Below are 21,680 nucleotides of genomic sequence, written 5' to 3' on the forward strand. Positions count from 1 at the left end.
TCTTTAAAATTGAGCCAAGACACAAACCTCCTTAAATTAGTTTTTCATGTTCAAAGAAGCAATGAGGCCATCTGCATTCCAACTGAGAAGGCCTCCCTCTTATTTTACTGATTAAAAAAAAACTGGCAGCAGAGAGCTGTAGACAACTTAATAACAGAGCACTGCCTTGCTGGTCTTCTTCTAAGATTTTGCCATTGTTGGCTGGCTCCTCCCATCACGTAAACCTCTTTTGTGTCCCTAGCTTAAGGGCAATGCAGCAGCCTTTCTATAGCTAGCATCCCTGCCGTTCACCTTAGTTTATTACTGGCTCTTTGCACTGGTGACAATGTTCCTCATCACAGCATAATTGTTTTACTTTGTACAAGCCTAAATTATAGCCATCAAAGCAACATAACCAAAGCCATGGCCTGTTCAGAGCTGTAATTATACAGCAATACTCCTGCCAAGTCATAATTCTATCAAGACGTCTGAGCTTCCTGAAAGCTCAGAGGGTTTGAGAAACCAGTTCATATGGTCGGTGCTTCTCTGGAGCTCAGCCACATGACAAGAAGCCAGAAAAACATCAACTGCGTTCATTCTCCGTCATGGAGCAGAGTCAGGGTGGAGGCTGGCACATATTCTGAAAATAAGGCTGCATTCGCAACAGTACACCATCTCTAAACAATGTATCTCTTTAATGTTAAAAGTCATTAGAACATGTCTGGGTCATAGTGAATCACTGATATACATCTCAAATGTTGTAAAGAACAAAATTATAAAAGAGAACGTGTTGCCGCCACTGTCTGCTCCATTTTCCAATCACTTATCACAGGTGCTCTTTGTGAACAGTTTCAGTGGGAGCAATGGGAGCATTTCAGAAGCTTAGTTACTCCATTATTTATGTTTGAATGACTAAAATCAGATATTGCATGGGATCACAGATAAGCCTGGTTTTAAGAAATAAAGTTTCTTTTTTGACATCTTTGAAAGCTAGAAATGACTTTAGAACAGGCTGGTGAGAGAGGAATTATCTGATTAAACCAGTTTATCACGCCCATCTCTTCCTACCTGCAGCTTTCTGGAAGGAAGAGGTGGCCTTCTCTAAACCAACTACTGTCTGTCGGTCACTACGGGTACCGATCTGAGAGTAGAGGGCGGCCATGTTGAAGAGGATGCTGGCCTTCTCCAGTGACAGGTTCTGTTGGCATACCGGCACTCCTGTGAAGGAGTCGTACCTGAAGGAAAGAGGTGGAAGCAGTCACTTTTTTTGTAAGGCAGGAATCAAAACAGTCACACAGCGCCTTATAGAACATAAAATTATGTTGAGTAAAAGCCAAAACTATTTAAGACTAAGATACACCTAATAATACTGAATATGATATTTAGAGTTGAAAATATGTTCAGCAGGATTCAAGCAGGCAAATAATATAAAATTCATAATAGCCACAAATTTTATTGTATATGTTCTGTATTTTCACTCAGTCTGAGTTTACATCCTCTTTTAGTTTCTTCTATTTTATCATCTCTCCTTTACATCTAAAAGTTTGTGAGGGTTTATGCCTTTAAGCTATACTCCTCCCTTTTCTCCATCTCTGCTGCATGAATGAATGAAGTGCATTTTGCATTAAGTCAGTGGGGAGCCTTCACTTGGATGCTTTTCAGACACTTAGCACTGGATATCACAACTTGTCCTCCAAATAAAAACTGCTCCATTTGCACTCACAAACTCAATTAACCTGATTCAGTATTAGTGACTAATCTGATAACGAGCATGCTAAAACAAATGTCCTTCATTCAGACCCGCTTTGCTCACACGGTAGGGGGTTTCTAATTATTTGCTGACCTTGCTAAAGTCTTCTCACTGTTCTATCTCCTCTCAATAGAATTCTTCAGCTTATAACAGGTTCAAAGTGCAGCAGGAGGGCATAACCAAACCAAAAAGCTGTGATCAAACCAGTGCATTTTACTTATCTCTCCTGTAATAAAAAGCACAGCCTGTCTGCATCTTCTGGCAGAGACATACCAGCTGATCCACAGATTTAAGACCTTTGCTGTTTAAGCTCAAAAGGCTTTGGAGAACCCTGGTGTAGGGGCTCAAGGCAGCTAGATTAAAGAGCACAGCTTTGCTTTTTGCCTGTTTTTATCACTGCTGTAATCTCACCTGTGGCCTTTCTGTCTTAAAATTAGCAAGTTATAGTAATATTTATATTATTTATTTTGTGAACCTTTGCAGCATTTATTTGCATTTGATTTATTTTGTCTACATTTTAATAATATCTTATGAAGAATGTCACAAAGTACATTTTGATAATTCCTTTTAAAGATGGTTTATTATTATTTATGCATGTTTTAATTGGTGCTAATTAGTAAAATTTGGTAATAATAGGTGCGTACCAGGTGAAGAAGATACCCGTCTGGCGGTTTGGGGAGAAGAACCGGCCCTCCATCAGGGGAAGATGGCTGAAGTATTTTGCCAGCAGGTCCACCCCAGCCTCGTTTCGACTTGGCGTTCTGCAAGCCTAGGACATGAAAATTAAGATCTAATTCAGTCTGCAATAATGGAGAACTTCTTGTGGTGACGATGCACAGTGCTATTGTTTTCGCTCAAAATAGTGGTGTCTATGTGGACCATAGATGGTTTTACTTTTAGGTACATGTGTATTTTACACAAAGGGATTTGATTTTTTCCCCGATTTGTGCTGCTCACGGCATCAAAAATAGACATTTGAAAAATGTTGACAAACAGCACTGCTTGTCTTGCACAAGGTTTATGGATAATCCAGAGAAACTTTGCATGAGAAGAAGCATTGCTGTCTTTCTGATGTCATTTCCAATGTTTTGAGCACCACAAAAAAATCATTCATCTCCATTGTATTTGGGTGGTGGCAGAAATCCCACAGACCAAAACCTAAAAAACCTCAGGAAATAAAACTATCTGCATGGCTAGAGAACACTAGACTGGGATGAGAAAATATGTTATTGTGATTTGGTTGAACCAACCATTTAAATTCCAAAGTTCTTAAGAGAAAAGGTTTCATGGTGCCTTGTGTGGTAGAAACCGTTTTGGATGCTGGCCATATTAAACCCCTTTTGAATACACTGTGGTGTGTTCATGCAGATGATGATTCTGAAACCAATTATTATGGAGACCACTGGTGTAAACAAGCCACATATCAGAAGCAATGACCATAAAATGTCTGATCAGACTATGAGCATGTACTACCTGTCGCAGGTCCATGAGATCAGCAATCTCATCTTCATAACTGTTCCCATCTTCACTGTAGTGCTCCAAGATGAAGTCCTGTCAGAAACAAATACAGCTCAACATCTCAATACAAATATATTTCTGGTCAGTTTTTCAGGAGTGTGCTGCGGCTTAACCATGTGACCTTTAAGTTACGGGGGCGGCCTCTCTCGCAACTAGTCAACTCTGTCACATCATTCTTAACTGTACATAGAAGGTAAGTCCAACTGTGCTGTGCCAAGTAGGATGGTGAGAGCGGTCATTCTGTCAGAGCCAGAAACACGAGGTCATTAAGACCGCGGTGTGAGTACAGTCGATAAGTAGAGCAGCATTAACCTGCTGTGAGATCATGAAGTCAGAACACCTCTCACAATACCCACCAACAAATGATGCAACGCACTGTTAATGTGCCATCATGACATTTACGAGCGTGCTTCCTCGCACTGGGACACAGCTACATAATAACACGTCTCAATAACTGCTGACCTACTTTTGTTAGACAAATCTTTTTTAGTCATGATGTATTGTTCCTGACTGAATGAATAACGACATAATGCAGTGCTTCAGCAGGTGTACAGGGTGCAGACAATGTGACCCAAATACTTCATGAAAGGAGACTTTCATTTTGCAGTAACCAAATCCTTATTGTAAACACTGCGGTCATATTTATTGCATGCAAATTTTTGTAGTTCACATTATTGTGTATCTTTCATACATTTGGACAAATCCAAAAGTCATCTATTTATTCAAATTTGCTGTTCTACAGAGGGAATGGTGAAAGTGTTGCTTCTGTACCTTGAATAGAGTGGAGAAGTCAACTTCTTTTGTCTCCTTCAGACCCAGAGCAATTAAGGGGATGTTGGCTGTTTCCCTATAAGCAAAAAGGTAAGGAAATATCAAGATCAGCCATCTTATGGTCAATATAATACACACGAAAGAAAACATTCTTGACGTCTGCTCTCAAGACTGTTGACAACTCATGATACGGCAGGACTTCACATACAAAAAGGACAATGCAGTGCTTATCTGATTCACATGATTAATGTACGCTAGGCCAAACAGAAAGTACATAAATACCCACCATTAGTCTAGAAAAGAAAAGCAGGCTCTAAGGTGTGGTACAAGATATCAAACAAAATGAAACTCCTTTTGCACACTTGTTAGGGATATCTCGTCAATAACACAGTAAAATTATTAGCATATAATAATAATAATAATAATAATATAATAGTATGTACATTGCCAGGAACAGATTGATCACACCAAATGGCAACTTTGTCACTTGAGAAAGTTTACATTTTAGTCTAATCTTTAGTCTAGTTTTACTGAGGGGAAGTCAGGATTAGGCAGATGGTGCTCTAAGCACTCAGTGTAGGGAGGTAGGACTTAAAGCTGAATGGGGCCCCCACGTCTCCTTGTATTGTAAATTTGCAGCCATGCGTCAGTGTCACTAAAGATTCTTTGCTCCATGCTCTGTCAAAAGCAGGCACTTAACCTTGTATTATTTGAACACACCAAACTGTAAACATGCCATAAAACACAAGCTTAACATTCCCTTCTGACCTCAGCTGTAGCGAAGAAGGTTTAGGAGTTTTTCTGGTTATTTGAACCTGGAGGTCCACGCTGCTGACAGATGGAAAGCAGGTTGAGCTTGTTATCGGAGTTGATGAAATATAACCCGACAGATACCTGCTGCTAATCAGACAGAGTCTATAGAAAACCAAACCCTCCCCCAACTGAAAGCAGGGGAATGAGGTGTTGCTAGATAAATATCCCTTTTTAAAAACAAGCTCTGGTTGCTTATGGGCATTTAGGTTACTCAAAATAACGTCCAATGATGGTGACAGTAGCATAAACTTCAGTCCAAACACTAACAACATTATCAAGTCAGCAATATGTTGTTATACAAAACCTATTTTAATCTGGAATCTTTCGATTAAAAAGGATCAGAGATGAGGTACAGCCTTTTCACCGCACAGTATGTCAAAACCACAGGGTTCTGAAAAACAACTCCTCACACTCATCACTTGATGATAAGGCAGCATTCCTCAGAGCATACTGGCTCCGTGAATCACAGTAAACCTCATTCATCAGTAACACTGAAAGAGCGAGATAGAGGCTGCGGTGTAATCCATTAGTACTTGTAGATGAGATCACACTGGTCTTTTCTCTAGTTTGGCAGATGGAGGGGCATGGGGGGTGAGGATGTCTGTTCTGCTAGGTATCTGAAATGTTAAAAGCCTCTCAGAAGCCTACTCCCCCTCCCTGCGCACGCACGCACGCACGCACGCACACACACACACACACACACGCACCTTCCCACCTATCGTGTTAAGTGCCAGTGTGCAAGACACGGAACAGACGACTACTGCCTGCCAAAGCAGTCAAGCGAAGCTCTGCTTTTAGCTACAGAGAACAAAGCGCAAATTAAACCCTTTCCTAAACATCAAAACTATGCTGAGTCTCAAAGCATATACAGTAAACATCATTTTGTTTTGATACACAGTATGTTGACATCAGGCTTAAGCAAGATATTCTGGCTTCTTGCCCTCTTTGAATTTAGTACGGAGGGATCTCCCTAGATAATGAGTCTGTTTCAAAGGAACAGTTTCACATTTTGGCACTTATTTGCTTTCTTGCCAAGAGTTACATCATCTGTCAATTAGTATGAAGTGAAAGCCAGGAGACTGTTAGCTTAGCATAGCAAGACCGCAAGCAGTATGAAACTGCTGGCCTGGGGAGTGGCGGGGTCATGCTTTCTGTCTTTGTGATAAGCTGGCCATGTCGAATGTCAAAATATGGCTTTAAAAGATACAATTACAAAAACATAGTTTCAATCCAAAGATTTTTTTTCCATATCAATACAAACAATATCTAGCATATGCAAAATAACATTAGGTAGTGCAAATAATGCAAATAATAATTGTTTTCACTGTCGGTTTATTCATTGAAGTTTTACCTGAAGATTAATCATGTGATCAGAAGCCTAAAAAAAAAAAAAAACAAGTATTCTTTTCATGATGACAGAACAGGCACCCAGTTGTCAGAAGTTGCAAAACCTGAGCGTTGAATCTCTCTATAGCAATCTCAGAGACAAGACTCAAAAGACAAGAGCAAATTATTTTTTCCACTCAATCTCAAGAGGCCTGCAGTGCTGACATCTTTATCTTACTGTTTTCGTTTGTCATCATTTTAGCTAAGCTGATTCAGAAGGTTGAGGGAAGTTTGTTTTCCAGGTCAAGAACATTACACAGAGGAACTGAACTGAAACATTTACTACCGGTACAGCACAAATCTCAGAACAAGTAACATGTTGGTGCTCTGTGTGACACTTAAGGATTATAACACTAAATATATATTTTAAAAAAAAGCATAAGTCAGCAAAGTGATATAAATCCTTTCTGTATTTGCTTTACCATTTGATTAGATTATTTTTTCCTAGGGTGGTTCACCCTATGTGCTTTCTGTTAAACATTAACAGCTGTATCTGGTCTAAGTGAGAAAAATCCTCAGAAAAACACTATTCAGAGGACAGTGGAGTGGTGGGAAAAGGTTTCGGTTTCTGTACCCATGACTGAGGTTGTATTTCAGGCTAACTCTCCATTGTGGCTACGCACCATCTACTCACTGAGAGACCTGCTCAGAAATGACTTTCTGAATATTTCAGTAGTCCCTTTTACATGTATGCATGACCTTTTTTAGATCTGGTAGTGTGAATGTGATCAAGTGAGCACTTTGCATGTGTTTAATTTCTTTTAAAAACCAACACACACTTGTGACTGATGGGAGTTTCACATCATGTCAACTGTTTGCGGATGGAGCAGTGAGCAGGTGTTCGTCTAAGAGCCTGACAAGGAGGCTAAATGTTCCCATACTCGAGTCAGTCTGATCCTACGTGAAAGAGAACACTTTGACCTTAAGACTGAAATTTGAGGATGTCCACATCATGTAATTAGTAAACTAAATGTCTTTTTTTTTTCTTAGTAGCTGATATGTTTCTTTGAGCAGGACACCAAAAATAATTCCTATAAATAATTCCATAATAAATTCCTGAATGGTAAGATCTATCTTCTTTCCAATTTAAACAAGGAGTTCAGCTTGTTTAAGAAGATGATTTAGGTTAAAGGCTGCTGTTCTTTACAGCAGTGAGACCTCGTAAGCAAAACAACCTAATCTGGGTGTGCCAAGGAAAGTTGGTATTTAGTGTTTTATAAGGTCATTTGGAGATTTATGTCAGAATTTAAAGGAAAACTCGAACCAAGGCTCATTTAAAATCCCTACTAGATGTTTTTAGAATAAAAAAAATAAAAAATAAAAATAAACAGCCTGATAGTAGCAGCTTGGCACCTTTGCAAAAAGATTTCTGTCAATGACCCTCAGAATTGTACCCATAGTTACCACTATACAACACACCATCCCCCACAATCCACTACAATCTCCCAGCCTTTCTCAACACTTTATCGCTCTGTTGTGATTTGTTGTCATGGACAACTTGGCATTCTCTACAGAAGTGCTTGTTTTGGGTTTTGTATGCAAGGTAATGCTTATATTATGCACATTTTTGTTTGTTTATAGTGTGTGGAGCACACCTGTGTGTATATGTATGTTGCCTGTGTGAATGTGTAGAACAGGTGCGTTTGTGTGTTTTTGTGTGTTTTTGTGTGTGTGTGTGCCTGGGCAGATGGTTTCTGAAGGTCTCAAGTGTTCTTAATAAGAAGAGACCACTTTGAAGCAGACATGCTTCAATCCAACAGGAAAACGTATTAACACAACTATTTTAAGACTTTATTTTTAAGACACTTGTTTCATTGTTATATGTTCAAAATGGAAACACTTTATTGTCACTTTATCTTCAGTTCATCATTTGGAATCTCTAAAACAAAGGCTGTGAAGCGTTTGCTTTCAGTCAACCAAGTGCTATTCTTCACAAAGCACCATAGTTCACTTTAAATCCATTTGGCTATTTAGTCAGTGGGTGTCATGTTATCATGAGGAAATGTGTTATTCGGGGCACAGACAATTTTCAAATAATATCCGCCACCACTGTCATTTCTCATCACAAGTCCTTTGTGTATTATTAAAGCTTACTTGACACGTGACTGAGACGATGTATCATCGTGACATGCCTACTGCATTTTCAAACACACCCTATATACCTGGCTTGTCATTAAACAAAGAAAACACCAGAATCTTTCACTGTCACACACACCAAAGCCTTATCTTAGTTTGCCTACAAGTTCAGCTCATCGTTTCCTTGTTGCTCTGTGCATTGTCCCAAAAACCAGCTGGTCCAGTTTAACAACAACAAACTCTTCCACTTTGTCTTGTGTTTTTCCATGTCTTTCTCTTCCTCCATACACGCCTTTTACCTTCTTCTATATCATCAAGCTTCTCTCATTTAAAGAGTACTTGATTAACCAAAGAGTGTCAGAGCCACATCAGTCTCTTTTTGGCTCAGCACTGTGTGTCTGTGTTCTTCTATTTCTGTATTACCAGTACGAGGTTTATATCGCCAGATCAAGGACTTATTTGCACACTGAGGTCACTTCAGCGTTCAGGCCATGCAGCCTTCACTTCTGCAGGGTTGGGAAAAACCAGGATCAGATGTAGTTTAGGATTAAGGTTTAAACTGTACATAATTTTGGGGAGTTTGGGTAAGTGGTAACCTTATTATGCGACAAGAGGACTGGTGCCAAAGTCATTTGTGTCTACCTTGGAAAGTTCTGGCTGCTGTGCATGCATTTTAACATGCAATCTTTTTAACAGCCTCATTACAGGCAGTTAGCGTAAAAGTAAACATTTAATTAATCTGAAAAATGTAAGTAATTAGTAAATTACTAAGTAGCTTGTAATATTTGTACTTACTGGGTGTTCTGGTAGACCTCCACTGAGCTGTTCAGTCCTTCCAGCTCTCCCATCAGCAGCTGCAGGTTGGAGTTGACATAGCTCAATTCCAACAGGACCATCTCTTTAACCTTGTTGTTAGATGTGGCCCTGCACACAGGAGAGATTGGAGAGAATGCAGAAAAATGAAAAAGGACATAAAAAGTGAGACATTAAGAAATCAAATAAAAAGACGGGAGAACAGAAATATCAGCCTTGTTATTATCCTCTCTAACGTAGCCAAACTTTTTGCAGCTCGTTATTAAAACAAGCATGCCTCCCCTGGTACTCTGGACCACAGACCTGCGTCACTATACCCTGCTGTGCACTTGATTTACTCACCAGCACGCAACAGCTTAACCAAGATCTATGAATCACAGCTGTAATCCCTGCGTAGTGCAGAAACTCATTTCCATGGTAAAATCATTGTTTTAACTAAAATCCTCAATCACATGACAAATGTGTTATGATCGCCCTATATTTTCTGCAACAAACTCGGGAGAGGTTGCAAACAAAAATTAATGCACATGTTTGAGTTGAGGTAAGGGAGATCAGAGCATTACACTGACTATGTGTGTGTTGAAGGGGTTTGTGCTCACTGCATAGTAGAGATAAGGCTGTAATAGTAGCTCTGAGTGGGGTGGGTGTGCGTGTGTGTACACATACGAATACAAAGACAAAGAGGCTGGATCCTATGTAAAACAGAATTTATGGCACATTATCAGTTTGTGAAAACGCAACCTGCGACTCACATGCATCTGTGGTGATACAACGTTATACACACGAGAACAGACCCTCCTCAGTGGTTCCACCTTATCCTTATCTCTGTTTTACAGTGAATCCCAACACATTTTCTGTCAGTCGTAACTAATGCTGCACATACCCACACGTACACACCCTGTCCTAAACTCCGGTCTACAGATGATTCCTCATTGTCAGTCTGGGCCTTTCTTCCTGTCACCTGATATTTCTCTCTCTACCCAGTAATTATGTTATTGCAGAGGATGTGATTTTTAACAAGAAAGGTGAGATGTGAAGAAGCACTAGCTGGCAGGAGTTTAAAAAAAAAAAAAAAATCTGTTCTGCTGAAGGTTTAAGAGCTGAAACAACAAAAAGGTTGATGGCTGATTTTATATTGATTCTTCCATTTGAACATTTTACAAAACTTGTTACATGTACAGAAAATGTGGCCTAAGCATTAACAAACCATTAGTACCACTATATCTTGGAAACAGTTATCATGACAATTCATGACCAAAAACTGAATAATTGAATGTGGCCTTTTAGTTACATCGGTTGCTTTTAAATATTGGTCACATGCATTACCAGATTACTGTAGTTTTTCTCTTCATGCAACACATTGCTTAACATTCACAAACCATCGCTTCCTTTTGGCCTGCTGATGGGTTTCTGAGGAGGTTTGGCCTGAGAAATCCATCAGGGTGGATGAGGTAGAAGTGCTGTGGTTTGGACAAAGAAATATGCTACCTCACCAGTGCAAAGGCTGTTATTAATATCCAATTTAATATCTAATATCATCCCACAGAGCGTGGGAAAGGACAGGCTGTTTTTATGCTTTTGGCAGATTGACAGTCTGTTGTATTTTCCTTGAGGCCTCTAATCTGAGGAGAGGCAACCTAGGACTGATAGGGGTGTGATGAGATCTCGAACCAAGAGATTAAAATGTGACAAGATTTCTCATCAGCTTCAAAGCATAGACTGTATAAAGGTTAAAATCTGTCAGAGAACACGGATGTGGGATAGATAGAATATGATCAGAAAACTTGCTGAAACACAGGAGCTCTTAAAGTCCAGAAGTTTATAAATGAATTAAAATGAATTCATTTATCATTGAGGTAAATAGGTGTCACATGCACATTTAAAGAGGTTACTTCCCCAAACAAAAGACTAAATAAGAGGAAGAGGGAAGACTAAATCATGCCTGCACGTGTGCTGACTCAGCAGGGATGATATTACATGAGAAAAGTTGATCTACAGGAGAAACAGATCTGAGAGCAGCACAGGATGCCTGAGAACCTGACCACATTACATTCTGGTTCTGATTTTTAGATTTTGAATTGACACACACCACCTGAATTTTGTTTCCCTTTACATACATAAAACATTTCCAAAATAATTTGGTGCAGAAACTTCACCAGAATGCATTTAGCATTGAAGATTTCTTAAAAATAATGTTAAAATCTTGTCTCGATCTTGTGAAACCAATATCATGTCTCGTCACACCCCTAGGGACTGATTAGAGTTTCATAACTTACAGAGATAATTACTTCATTACATAAAGCTCCACCGATTTTACAAATAAAGTACAGTTGACTTGTAATTAGGATTATTCAGACTGTGCAAAAACAGTATATTGTGTTCTGTGGCACTGAGGGAAGTTTGATAAAAATACTTTCAAACACAAATCGATTCAATGCTCAAAGCCAAGCCAAGCCGACATAATCCTAATGACATCATCAAGGTTACCTTGGCTTTGGTTTGAGATTTTCAGAGAATAACTACATCATAAACTTCAGTTGTGGGGTTTGAAAAAAAGTGGGCATTTAGGAGGCAGGGAGGATCCAAGTAAAGACTCTTTGTCTTTACTAGGTTGCATTATGGGAAATGTAGGATCCTGTGTTTTAGGAGCTTGACGCATACTCTGGTCAAAGCAGAAAATTGAAGTAGCAGTAAACATCCTGACTTCTAGTGCATTCGTCTTTGTTTCTATCAAGTCACCCAGCTATACTAAAATCGCTGGAGTACTTTAAAGCACTACATGTGGGTGTTTATGCTGATTTTGGCAGTTTTGTTTTTCCTGTATCCTGTCTTTTTCTCTCCAACATCTTTGCTGTTAAGAGAAGAAGAGAGAAAAGAAGGGACTGGTCTGACCAGACTAACTCCACCTGTTGCAGATAGAGAGAGGAATGCAGAACAAGAGAGGCAGAAAAAAGGTGATGTAGGTGAACTGACAGCACCAAACAAGGAGAAACACACACACACACACACACACACACACACACACACACACACACACACACGGGCCATAATAACTCAAACTAATCTCCTAAAAGAATATTTTTATGCTGCTAACAAAATGCCAACATAAAAACGTTCTGGAATGTCTTGTTTTTTTTTCCTGAGAATGTGTTTTTGACATGACAATACAGGTAGATGTCCAAGGCAGGAAATGAGAACCCCATTATGGACACACAGATGGAAAATCACAGGTAGAACTACAGTTAGACTGCATATTATTTAAGGTCTGGTGTCTAAGCTGAGCAAATACCTGAAACAAAAATGCATCAGGCTATTCTCTGTGCTGCAGCTGGGCTGGCAAACACAAACCCCCCCACACACACTTTGCCCCCGGCCTTGGCTGGGCAGCATATGTGAAGTACTGGAGGAATGTGGAGGCTTCTGAGTCTGACAGTAGGCTTAGACAGGCCTAACGGACACATACACATACACACAGACACACACAGAGTGGTATCCTCCCTCACCAGACTAACCTTAACACAAACGGAAAGAGAGCCGATTCAGGAATCCCAGCGGGAGATGGTGAGGTTGCAATAAACACTAAACACTTGTATGAAGCTTTAATATACCATTTCTGTTTACTGATATGTAAGGATGATTAAGCTGCCAGTATGCTTCATCAGAATTGCTTGTCAGGTGGAGGTGATTCCATTGTCGAATTAGGGGGAGCTGTGTCCAATATTTTCTGTAACTTCCTAAAACCAACAATCCGACTTTCACACCTACTTCACATTGGCCAGCATCAAAGTGAGGAAGGAGCCAGGGTTTAAACTCAACCTCTCTTTTTTTCCCCCTTTACACAACTATTTCTGTCACTTTTCATGCGTACAACACAGATGCAACACTGTTATTGTCTTACAGGATTGATAGTCTCAAAATGTGCGCCGCTATTAACATATTTAAACTATTATTGCATCTCTCCCCCCTCAATGTAACTCGACCGATCACAACAGCCACAAACAAGCTTAACTCGACCCTTAGGCAAAACATAAAGTGCTATTTACCATGTTGTCCAAATCTATGTTAAAATGCAGGAAATTGCATTCAGAATATAGCTTTTTTGAACACAAAGCCTGAGGTTGAAGGTGTATGAGAGAACAGTAAATTAATTTTCTCTGTTGCATCGTACCTGCTGAGAAATCTGATCTCAAATTACGTCATTCAATCCTACAAGAACAGGTATTTTAGCAGGAAGAAAACATTTTCTCTATTTATTTTCAGAACCCCAGAGAATAAAAACACCCAATGAGTCTAAGAGCTGCTGCCTATGGTACATCTTTTAGCTTTCCAGACATAGTATGATAACAGGGAAACTTTTCTTAGTCACAGAAGAAAAGGTATTTTCTGCATAGCACATACTGCAGCTGTACAGGTCAGATGCCAAAGTACCCGTATCCTATCAGAAATCGTGACAGGACAATATCACACTTTTGAAACCTATAATCAAAATACCATAGGCTCAAAAAAAATGTTTACTTTTTTCTGAGGTTTGTGTGTGAGCCACACACAGAAGCTCTTTGTTTTCAGGGCACATGGAATGCCCCTTTTCAACATTGTTATCACCCAATATGATCTGCCTCCTTTGTTGGTTTAACTCTCACCAAGAACTCACGACAACTCATGACAGAACGATGACAGACCAACAGGAATTTATTAGTGGTCAAATACACCACAGTGACATGACTAGCCATACAGAAGTGAATGAATGGCGTGAGCACCGAGAGAGAGAGAAACTTAGAACAGCTGTATTCCCTTATGCAAGAAATGCAAATCTGTTTTTACGTGTGTATTTTTGTGCGAGTTCAAATGATCCTGCACTTTGTTATTTTTGGTAAATGATTCCCCACTAACCAAATCCACTTCATAGGGAATTGATAAATTAAGTTGACACACAACTGTAAAGTATGTATGCATGCATGCATGCATGTATTATCATCCATCGGTTTCGATCTTACCTCAGCAGGTTCTCAGCTCCAGCCCTCATCCTCATCTGCTTGATGATCTGCTGGTTCAGACTGGCTCGCTGATTCTGCAGCTTGCTTCGTCCAGTCTGGGCGAACGGGTTACAGCCCTGAGATAAGAAGATGCAGGAACAAACATATCATCAGACAATACTATCTTATTAAAATGTTAAAAGAAACTGCATAGGTAGGATGATGGGTTTTTTTTTACACTGCAATGTCAAACAGTTTTTTTAATTATACCAGGTCAGTCCCAAGACTTCTTTTTTTTTTTATAAAAAGATTGTTTCTGTGCACCGTTAACCCACTGTTAACGTTGTACACGCAGCAAGTGTTACCACAGTCTACTGAACAAGCATCTTTGTTCATCTTTCTTGTTCAGAACATTCAGAAAAAGCTGATTGTGTTCACGGTCCATTAAGTTTCACCTCTCACTTTGTTCTAAATATTTTACCCAGTTAAGTCAATTCACTATAACAAAGCTGGCAAGATATTATTATTTGGTCAATAAAAGTTCCTCTGACGTCAACATTCTTTGGCATTGAAATTTATGTGAATTTTTACTTTATCTTTACTCCTTAATGTAGCAATAAAAACTAAATCTAATTGGGCGTGGAAAGAGCTGCACCTTTTTATACTGTACTTAACTCAAACACATGCTCTCACTCTGTGTATTTACACCCAACGTATGTTGCCGTACTGTGTGTCCTTGACCCTATCACAACCTCAGCCTTACTGAGTCAACAGGCTGTCACTCACGCCAGTACAGATAAACTGGCCTAACACATTCATACTGTCTGACTCACAGGACACTAGAGGTGCGTTATGTACCGTACGTCAGATCACAAACAAAACTGCATCATGCACAGAGATCAGTCGCCTCAGTAAAACCAGTTAGTTCTCAACATGGGACAGTACACAAGTGCTGGTTACAAAACACACAAAATCAGGAATGTATAAAACACTTGAGCACTCATTTCCCCTGTACTGCAGTCAAGGTAACTTCTAAGTCCAGTGTTCAACGTGGGGAGACAGCCACCTGGCTCCTCCCATACACATGGTGTCTGTCACCTGACCCCTCCATTTATCTGACATCAAGGAGCTTCACCAGGAGGGCAAAACACATAAGATGTTCACACTATCCCTCTGATCTGAGATGAGGGGAAACTCTGGGTTTTCAGTTCCAGAAAGAGGGTTAACATAAACTCTGGGGACTGCAGTAATCAAACTAATCATAATAATGATCAATCATTTATCATGTGATTAGTCGCAGTAAGGATGATTGAACGACTAAGATTCTAAAACTGGATTAAATGTATTTAAAAGTGTTTTTTTTACTATTAGCTGCAAATACTCTTAATTTTTGACAGTATTTCATTAAATGCAAAATATATGTTTTTAGATGTAAAATAGACGTCTATAAACGTATAGTCAGATTGAACCTACACACATTTTCAATGGCAAATCACCTAAATAATTATTACTAGGAATATGACATTACAGTCGGGTCCATGAGTAAACTGTGTTTTATCTGTTTGATCCATATTTTCATTGTCAGTTTTCGCCACCAGCATTTTGTCCCCGTCAGGTTACAGTTGAGTAAATATAATTTGGCTTTTTTTTTTTTTTTTTTTTAAATGTAACATACAGATTCCAGCACTTTATCATTCATTAAAGAAATTCAATTCTGGTAAATGATGAATGAGCCGACTATACTGAATAAAATGTTATAGTTTTAACTTTTTGACTTTCTCCACTCCTGTTTAGATAAGTGTCTGGGTCCACGTTGGCATGCATTATTATTTATATGTATATATTTCTAGCCCTACTGGATTAAAATGGGAGGCTCTGCTGTTTATTTACCCGTCGCCATGGTGAATCGTAGTTTATTGAGATCCGTTGATTACTTTTTTTCCCCATTCACCACGTACGCACATCCATTAGGTTCAAGGTACTCAGAGTTGATTGATTTGATTGAAAACTAATTCTAATCAGCTGTATACCAAAAACTGAAATCGACTCAGGGCTCAGGATTAGTTAGGGTCAGAGTTTGTTAAACCTGCTTTCCCAAAACAGGGCCCAGAAGAATCCAGTCATATATACCACCTTCTTTGAGTTAACATTTTTCAAAATCATTCAAAGTGTTGTTGTGGGTGAGAGTTTGGCCCCGCTATCACCTGTCACATCTTTTACATTTACATGCGAGTCATGTTGCTGGTGCTCTTGAGACTTCCTGTAATCGGAGTAAGCAGAAGTGAAACGGGGGAAGGCGACAGTGTCCTTCTCAAGTACAAGGTCAAATGGTTGAAACAAGAGTCATATTTAACTTGACATTTTCTAGTTATATTGCACTCTACCACCCCACTGTAGTCTCTCCAGTGTTCCTGTACAAACACTTCAGAGAACTGAGAGTGTAATGATTAATCATTTACCCAAAAGAAAGCCTCGTCAAGTACACAGTAGAGCCATATCGAGACCGACGGGGGCGTGGCCTGGCAGGATGTAATAGCAGCTATTTTTAGAATGACAGCAGGGTGAGGATGTTAACGTACGTCTGGAGAGGCCGTGATGTTGTGACGTCAATATCATTACATCAAAGGTATGTGGGTGTTATAGAACAAAGGAGTGGCTAGTTGTTGATAGTAACCATAGCAGTATGAGCTTAAAATGTACTACGTTGGTACCACACCTCTACTTGTGGTAAGCTTAGTTAGAGAGATTATGACTTTCGGATTTTCTTGGACAGACGGACATACATCCAAGAAAATCCAAAACAGTCATAATCTTGCAGCTGGTCTGTCTTGATTCTTGAAAAAGGCCATCTTTAATCTTCACTTAACTCACTTGCTTCAATAAAGCTGTCCTTGACCGTCACTTCAACCACAGAACCTTTGGATGAAAACCTGATCAGCATCATATCGAGTGACACGGGGAACTGAACCTGTATCTCTGGCTATGCTCTTGCCTTGCCTAACCCACTGAACCACTCAGGGAATTGAACCCGTCCTACCAACTGGCATACTCAAACAGTACAGCCTTTCTCTACCAGCATAAAAAACACAAAGACAGCTCTGTCCATTATAATATCATCAAACGGTTGAATAATGGAGGCTTCATAAAGAACATGGAGAGCAATGGTTCATCGGATAGTTGGTTTATACAACTGGTGATTAAGACTGGTAACCGGCCAAGAAGAGGCTACAGCCATGAACCAGTTTTGGCCGCATTAGGGAGTCTATAAAATACACAGATTGTGTTCATCAACTCAAAATTCACGCCTATTCACGATGCAGTGAATGTCAAGCTGAATTCAAGTACGTTTTCTATTTGAATCCACTCCAGTTACAGTGGGGATGCTTTTACAGATTGATCAAAAGGTGTGCTTCATTCAGTCCAAAGAAATCCATCTTTATATTCTGTGAACTACCTAAAGAGAAAATATTTGATCACAGCTGCAAATCTCTCATTTGTCTCTTTCCCATACAAACCCTGCTCAGGGAATCTAAGTGCGTCCCCAAGAAGAGGGAGCTCGTCTGGTTTGTGAACCAGGACACATGTTGTCAATTTGTGTCTGTGGTCTGGCTGAAGGACGGCCTCAGGCCAGATGTTACGTCAATGCTCTCGTTGGCCGAGGAGGATGAGGAGAAGAAACATGCCGATTCGGCTTTTTGTTCTGCCATCTTTCCATCCTGCAGCCGTCCAGTCGGACCTCAGCCAACTGGAGGTGAAACAGTGGATGGCTGGGAAGGAAGCCCTGAACCACAGCAGCTCCCCGGAATATCGGTCAAACCCAGTGAGGCCTTGTAAACCATTAGACTCATTTTCACCCAAGAGAGAGGCACAAAAAGAAATGGAAGCAAAGATCGTCTTGGCTCCACTTGGTTAAAATTTGACCAGAAACTTTCCAAATTGCAAATCTCTATAACATGACACAATGAGAACGCAGAACTCATTACTTTGTGGTTTCCGCGAATGTGCAAGCCTTTTTATACTGAGAAGGGTTGCTGCAGGGAAAGTAAAGACTCCTGAGCGTCCAACACTGAGATGCAGAGAACAAAGGAATTGTAGAGAGAGTGAGAAAGTAAGATGAGTTAGGCTCTACGTTGGGTGTTGCCAGTAATAAAGGAAACAGTTTGTGATTGAGGTAGTCTCCCATCATGTCCTGTGGCAGTGCCCGAGCCTGGCTCCCACTGACCTTTTTATAGACACAGGAAGTGCAACACAGAACCTAAATCCAGACAGCGTTCAGAGGGGGATTCGGGGGGGATTGAAAGACACAAAGGCCCTGTTCAGATGGCCATCTAAACAAGCTTGTCTATAAAAACACTCCAGGAGAGGACACTAGTGCAAATATGGAAGAATGAGACACAGACCACAGCGTGGCAGACAGGGAACTCAGTAAAAACACATTAGATAATCACTCATCCACGGCCAAGTCCCTTTCTCATAGCCTCAATCTAGAAAAACTCACAGCTCTTGAAAATGTTTCAGTTGCAGGTAAATGAAACGCAAAACTGGTTAGAGAGGTTTCTCTGCTCATCCTCATCATGGAAATACTAATTATTTTTAATGATCGTCATTATATAACAGCCCATCAGTTAATTAACATGATGAAGAAGCTTCAACTTCAAAACAACTACAGGCATGGGAAATAATCCTCTTATGTGAGGACCAATTCAGATAGTCGTACATTTACATTTCAATCATTTGGCTGATGCTGTTATCCAGAGTACCCCCCTGTATGCAACTGTAAGTTACAGTCAATCAACAAAAAGGTCAACGCTTTAATGGTCCAATGGTACAATGTTCCCTTAAATACAGTGGTCACATGTAATAAAGAAATTAGAAAATAAATTCAAACTGAGCTATGAGGAAATATTTAACTAAGTTTTACCAGATAAAAAGTAAGGTCTGCCAAAATGATTCAAGGGACAGGAGGCTAGTCCCAACAAAGCTTTGAGGCATTCCTCATCTATAACACTTCCTATTAGAAGATATACTTTATTTATCTATTAAATGTCAATCACCATCACACCTCTGACAAGCAGCAGGAACTGGTTATCTTAATTAAGGGATGTTTGGTCAGTGCCCTTTCAGTTTGTCACTATCAGTAACTGCAGGAGATACATTAAAGTAACACACACACACACACACACACACACACACACACACACAGCTGATGCTGACAGTGCTGTGTTTTCTGCTGCTGTTGGTGACACACCAGGAGCTGCAGTTTTTGTTGTACTAAATTTAAGATTGAAACCAAGCTGTTTTTAAAAATTAAATGGTATTTTCTAAATGTATACTACTTAAAGTTTTCTCAATTTGGTGTTTAATATAAATTTTGATTTGTTTTATTGTATCTATAACAATCCAAATAAGCGTTTTTCTTGTCACCTCATGTATAACTAGCTGCTTGAAACAGTGAACACGGCTAGGCTTAACACCACATGTAGCCTGGTTAATAAGCGAAGTAAAAATTAAAATGTAGCCTGATTATATCTTGGTAAAGAGGGGAGAAAGGCAACAAGTTGGAAATGTGTTATTTGGGCTCTGTTAAAGTAATGTTGCTACATCAGCTATGAATTGAGACAGTCACTGAAACATTTCCATTTTAAAGCCATAAACATGTCAGAAACAGTAAGTTAAAGTCCTTATTTGCCTCTTTTCAACTGTACAAATGTGCGTTGGCCTCTTTTTTCCCAGTAGGATACATTACGAGGGCCAGTACAGTAGACGATAGGCTACAGTGTTTCTGTTAGCGTTACCGAAGTGAAGTTACGAGAAACAAAACTCACCTTTGTAAAATAATTGCTGTCCCCTCCGCTGTCTTTGACGCCGTTTGGTAAAAGCGTGTCCGTCATGGTGAAGGCTCAGACTCGGACAATCTCAGATCGGAAACCGAGTTGATTAAAGCTGTATTGAAATCAGACCGCTGCTCGTCAACAGGTGAGTATCCTCTTTCGTCCAACAATAAGGCTACTCTGACTTCCCTCAGCCCAGCCACAGACTTTTCCAGCAGAAACGAGAAACTCCGCCCTCAAGGAAAAAAAGGAGGGAGAAAAAAACTGGGTGGTGCAGTTCCCAAACAAAACTCACCGGGCTGACCGCACCTGTTCAGGTTATGTAACTTAAGTTACAATAACCTGAGTAAGACGGTAAGATATGACTTACAAGACACCTCCTGGAAAACACTGTTACAATTATATACATTTCACCTCAATTTAAGTCTGACCATCTGCTGCGCCGACTGGTCCTTATAAAGTAGGCTGTAGCCTTGGCTAAATAACTTATGCTAAAATGGCTCGGTTAAAGGCCAACTGGTTTTTTGAAGTACATTTTGTAATAACTATTGTCATAAATGTGTATATTAATTCGAAGTAAATTCAGTTACAGAAAAATAAATGCGGGAAAGAATCTAGTCCATACTGCAAAATTCATAATAGTAGGCTAATTAGGGTGTTTATTAAAAGATAAAAATGATTAACACCTAAATGTCCATTTAGGTGTTAATCATTTTATTGGTGTGTAATATCACTATCAATATAAAACTAAGCATTAAAACTGGCAAGGACATCAGCAGGAGTAGTTTCACACAGCACTCATTTATGGCATTTTTACATATTTCTTTCTTTGAGCAAATGGCAGACATGCCAGATAAACACTTGAAAGCAAAATGGCTTCTTTAAAACCACAAGGACAGTCCTGGTTTGTATACTAAATGTCTTTAAGTGTAGGAAACGTCAGTTTGACTTAAAATTAAACAGTTGGTTGAGTTGGAGTGAACAAACCATATAGTGCTCATCATGTCAATGATCACTTGAATTATCACAACTATTGCTACTGCAGTAATAGTGTCCGGGTGGAAATAAGTTTTATTATCCAAGACTGGCTTTACAGTATTTGATTTGCAGAAGAGAATTTAAACATGTAATTTAATACCATCTCATGTCATAACTAGAATATATTACTTTGAGTGGTATGGAAACATTTAGCAGTGTCATGAGGCAGACATAATTGGAAATAGTTCTATAGGAAAAATACAGTCCCGTCCAAAAGTATTGGAGCAGTACGGCAAATTCCTTTGTTTTTGTTGTTCACTGAAGACATTTGGAGTTAAGATCAAAAGATGAGTATGAGACAAGAGTTCAGAATTTTAGCTTTTATTTCCTGGTATTCACATCTAGATGTGTTAAACTCAGGACATATCAGCGTTTGTATTAGACCACAGCATTCTTAGGTGAGCAAAAGTAATGGAACAAATAATCTTAAAGTAAATAACATTTCATATTTGGTGGCAGAACCCTTGCTTGCAATAACTGCCTCAAGCCTGCGACCCATCGACATCACCAAACTGTTCTTCATTTGTGATGTTATTCCAGGCTTTTACCGCAGCTTCTTCTAGTTCTTGTTTGTTTCAGGGTGTTTCTCCCTTCAGTCTCCTCTTAAGGAGGTGAAATGCAGCTCTGTTGGGTTAAGGTCAGGTGATTGACTTGGCCAGTCTAAAACCTTCTACTTTTTTCCTCTGATGAAGTCCTTTGTTTTGTTGGCAGTGTGCTTTGGCTCATTGTCAT

The 21,680-nt window shown here is 39.6% G+C and overlaps 1 protein-coding gene across 2 annotated transcripts in view; it reads right to left on the bottom strand.

Moving 5' to 3' along the window:
* The window catches only part of rhpn2 (rhophilin, Rho GTPase binding protein 2), a 29,184-nt gene extending 9,037 nt beyond the window's left edge, over window positions 1–20,147 (bottom strand). Inside the window, exons 1-7 of one of the 2 annotated variants that reach the window (XM_046032510.1) lie at window positions 19,905–20,147; window positions 14,101–14,216; window positions 9,089–9,217; window positions 4,019–4,094; window positions 3,203–3,280; window positions 2,374–2,498; window positions 1,048–1,214 (exon numbers count right to left, since the gene is read on the bottom strand). In XM_046032510.1, the coding sequence (XP_045888466.1) occupies window positions 1,048–1,214; window positions 2,374–2,498; window positions 3,203–3,280; window positions 4,019–4,094; window positions 9,089–9,217; window positions 14,101–14,216; window positions 19,905–19,970 (757 nt within the window). In that variant the 5' untranslated portion in view covers window positions 19,971–20,147. The remainder of the gene's footprint in view (window positions 1–1,047; window positions 1,215–2,373; window positions 2,499–3,202; window positions 3,281–4,018; window positions 4,095–9,088; window positions 9,218–14,100; window positions 14,217–19,904) is intronic. The other variant, XM_046032509.1, reaches the window with a different exon arrangement.
* Window positions 20,148–21,680: the final 1,533 nt, after the last annotated feature.

Source organism: Micropterus dolomieu, linkage group LG20 (assembly GCF_021292245.1).
Source record: "Micropterus dolomieu isolate WLL.071019.BEF.003 ecotype Adirondacks linkage group LG20, ASM2129224v1, whole genome shotgun sequence".
NCBI lineage: Eukaryota > Metazoa > Chordata > Actinopteri > Centrarchiformes > Centrarchidae > Micropterus > Micropterus dolomieu.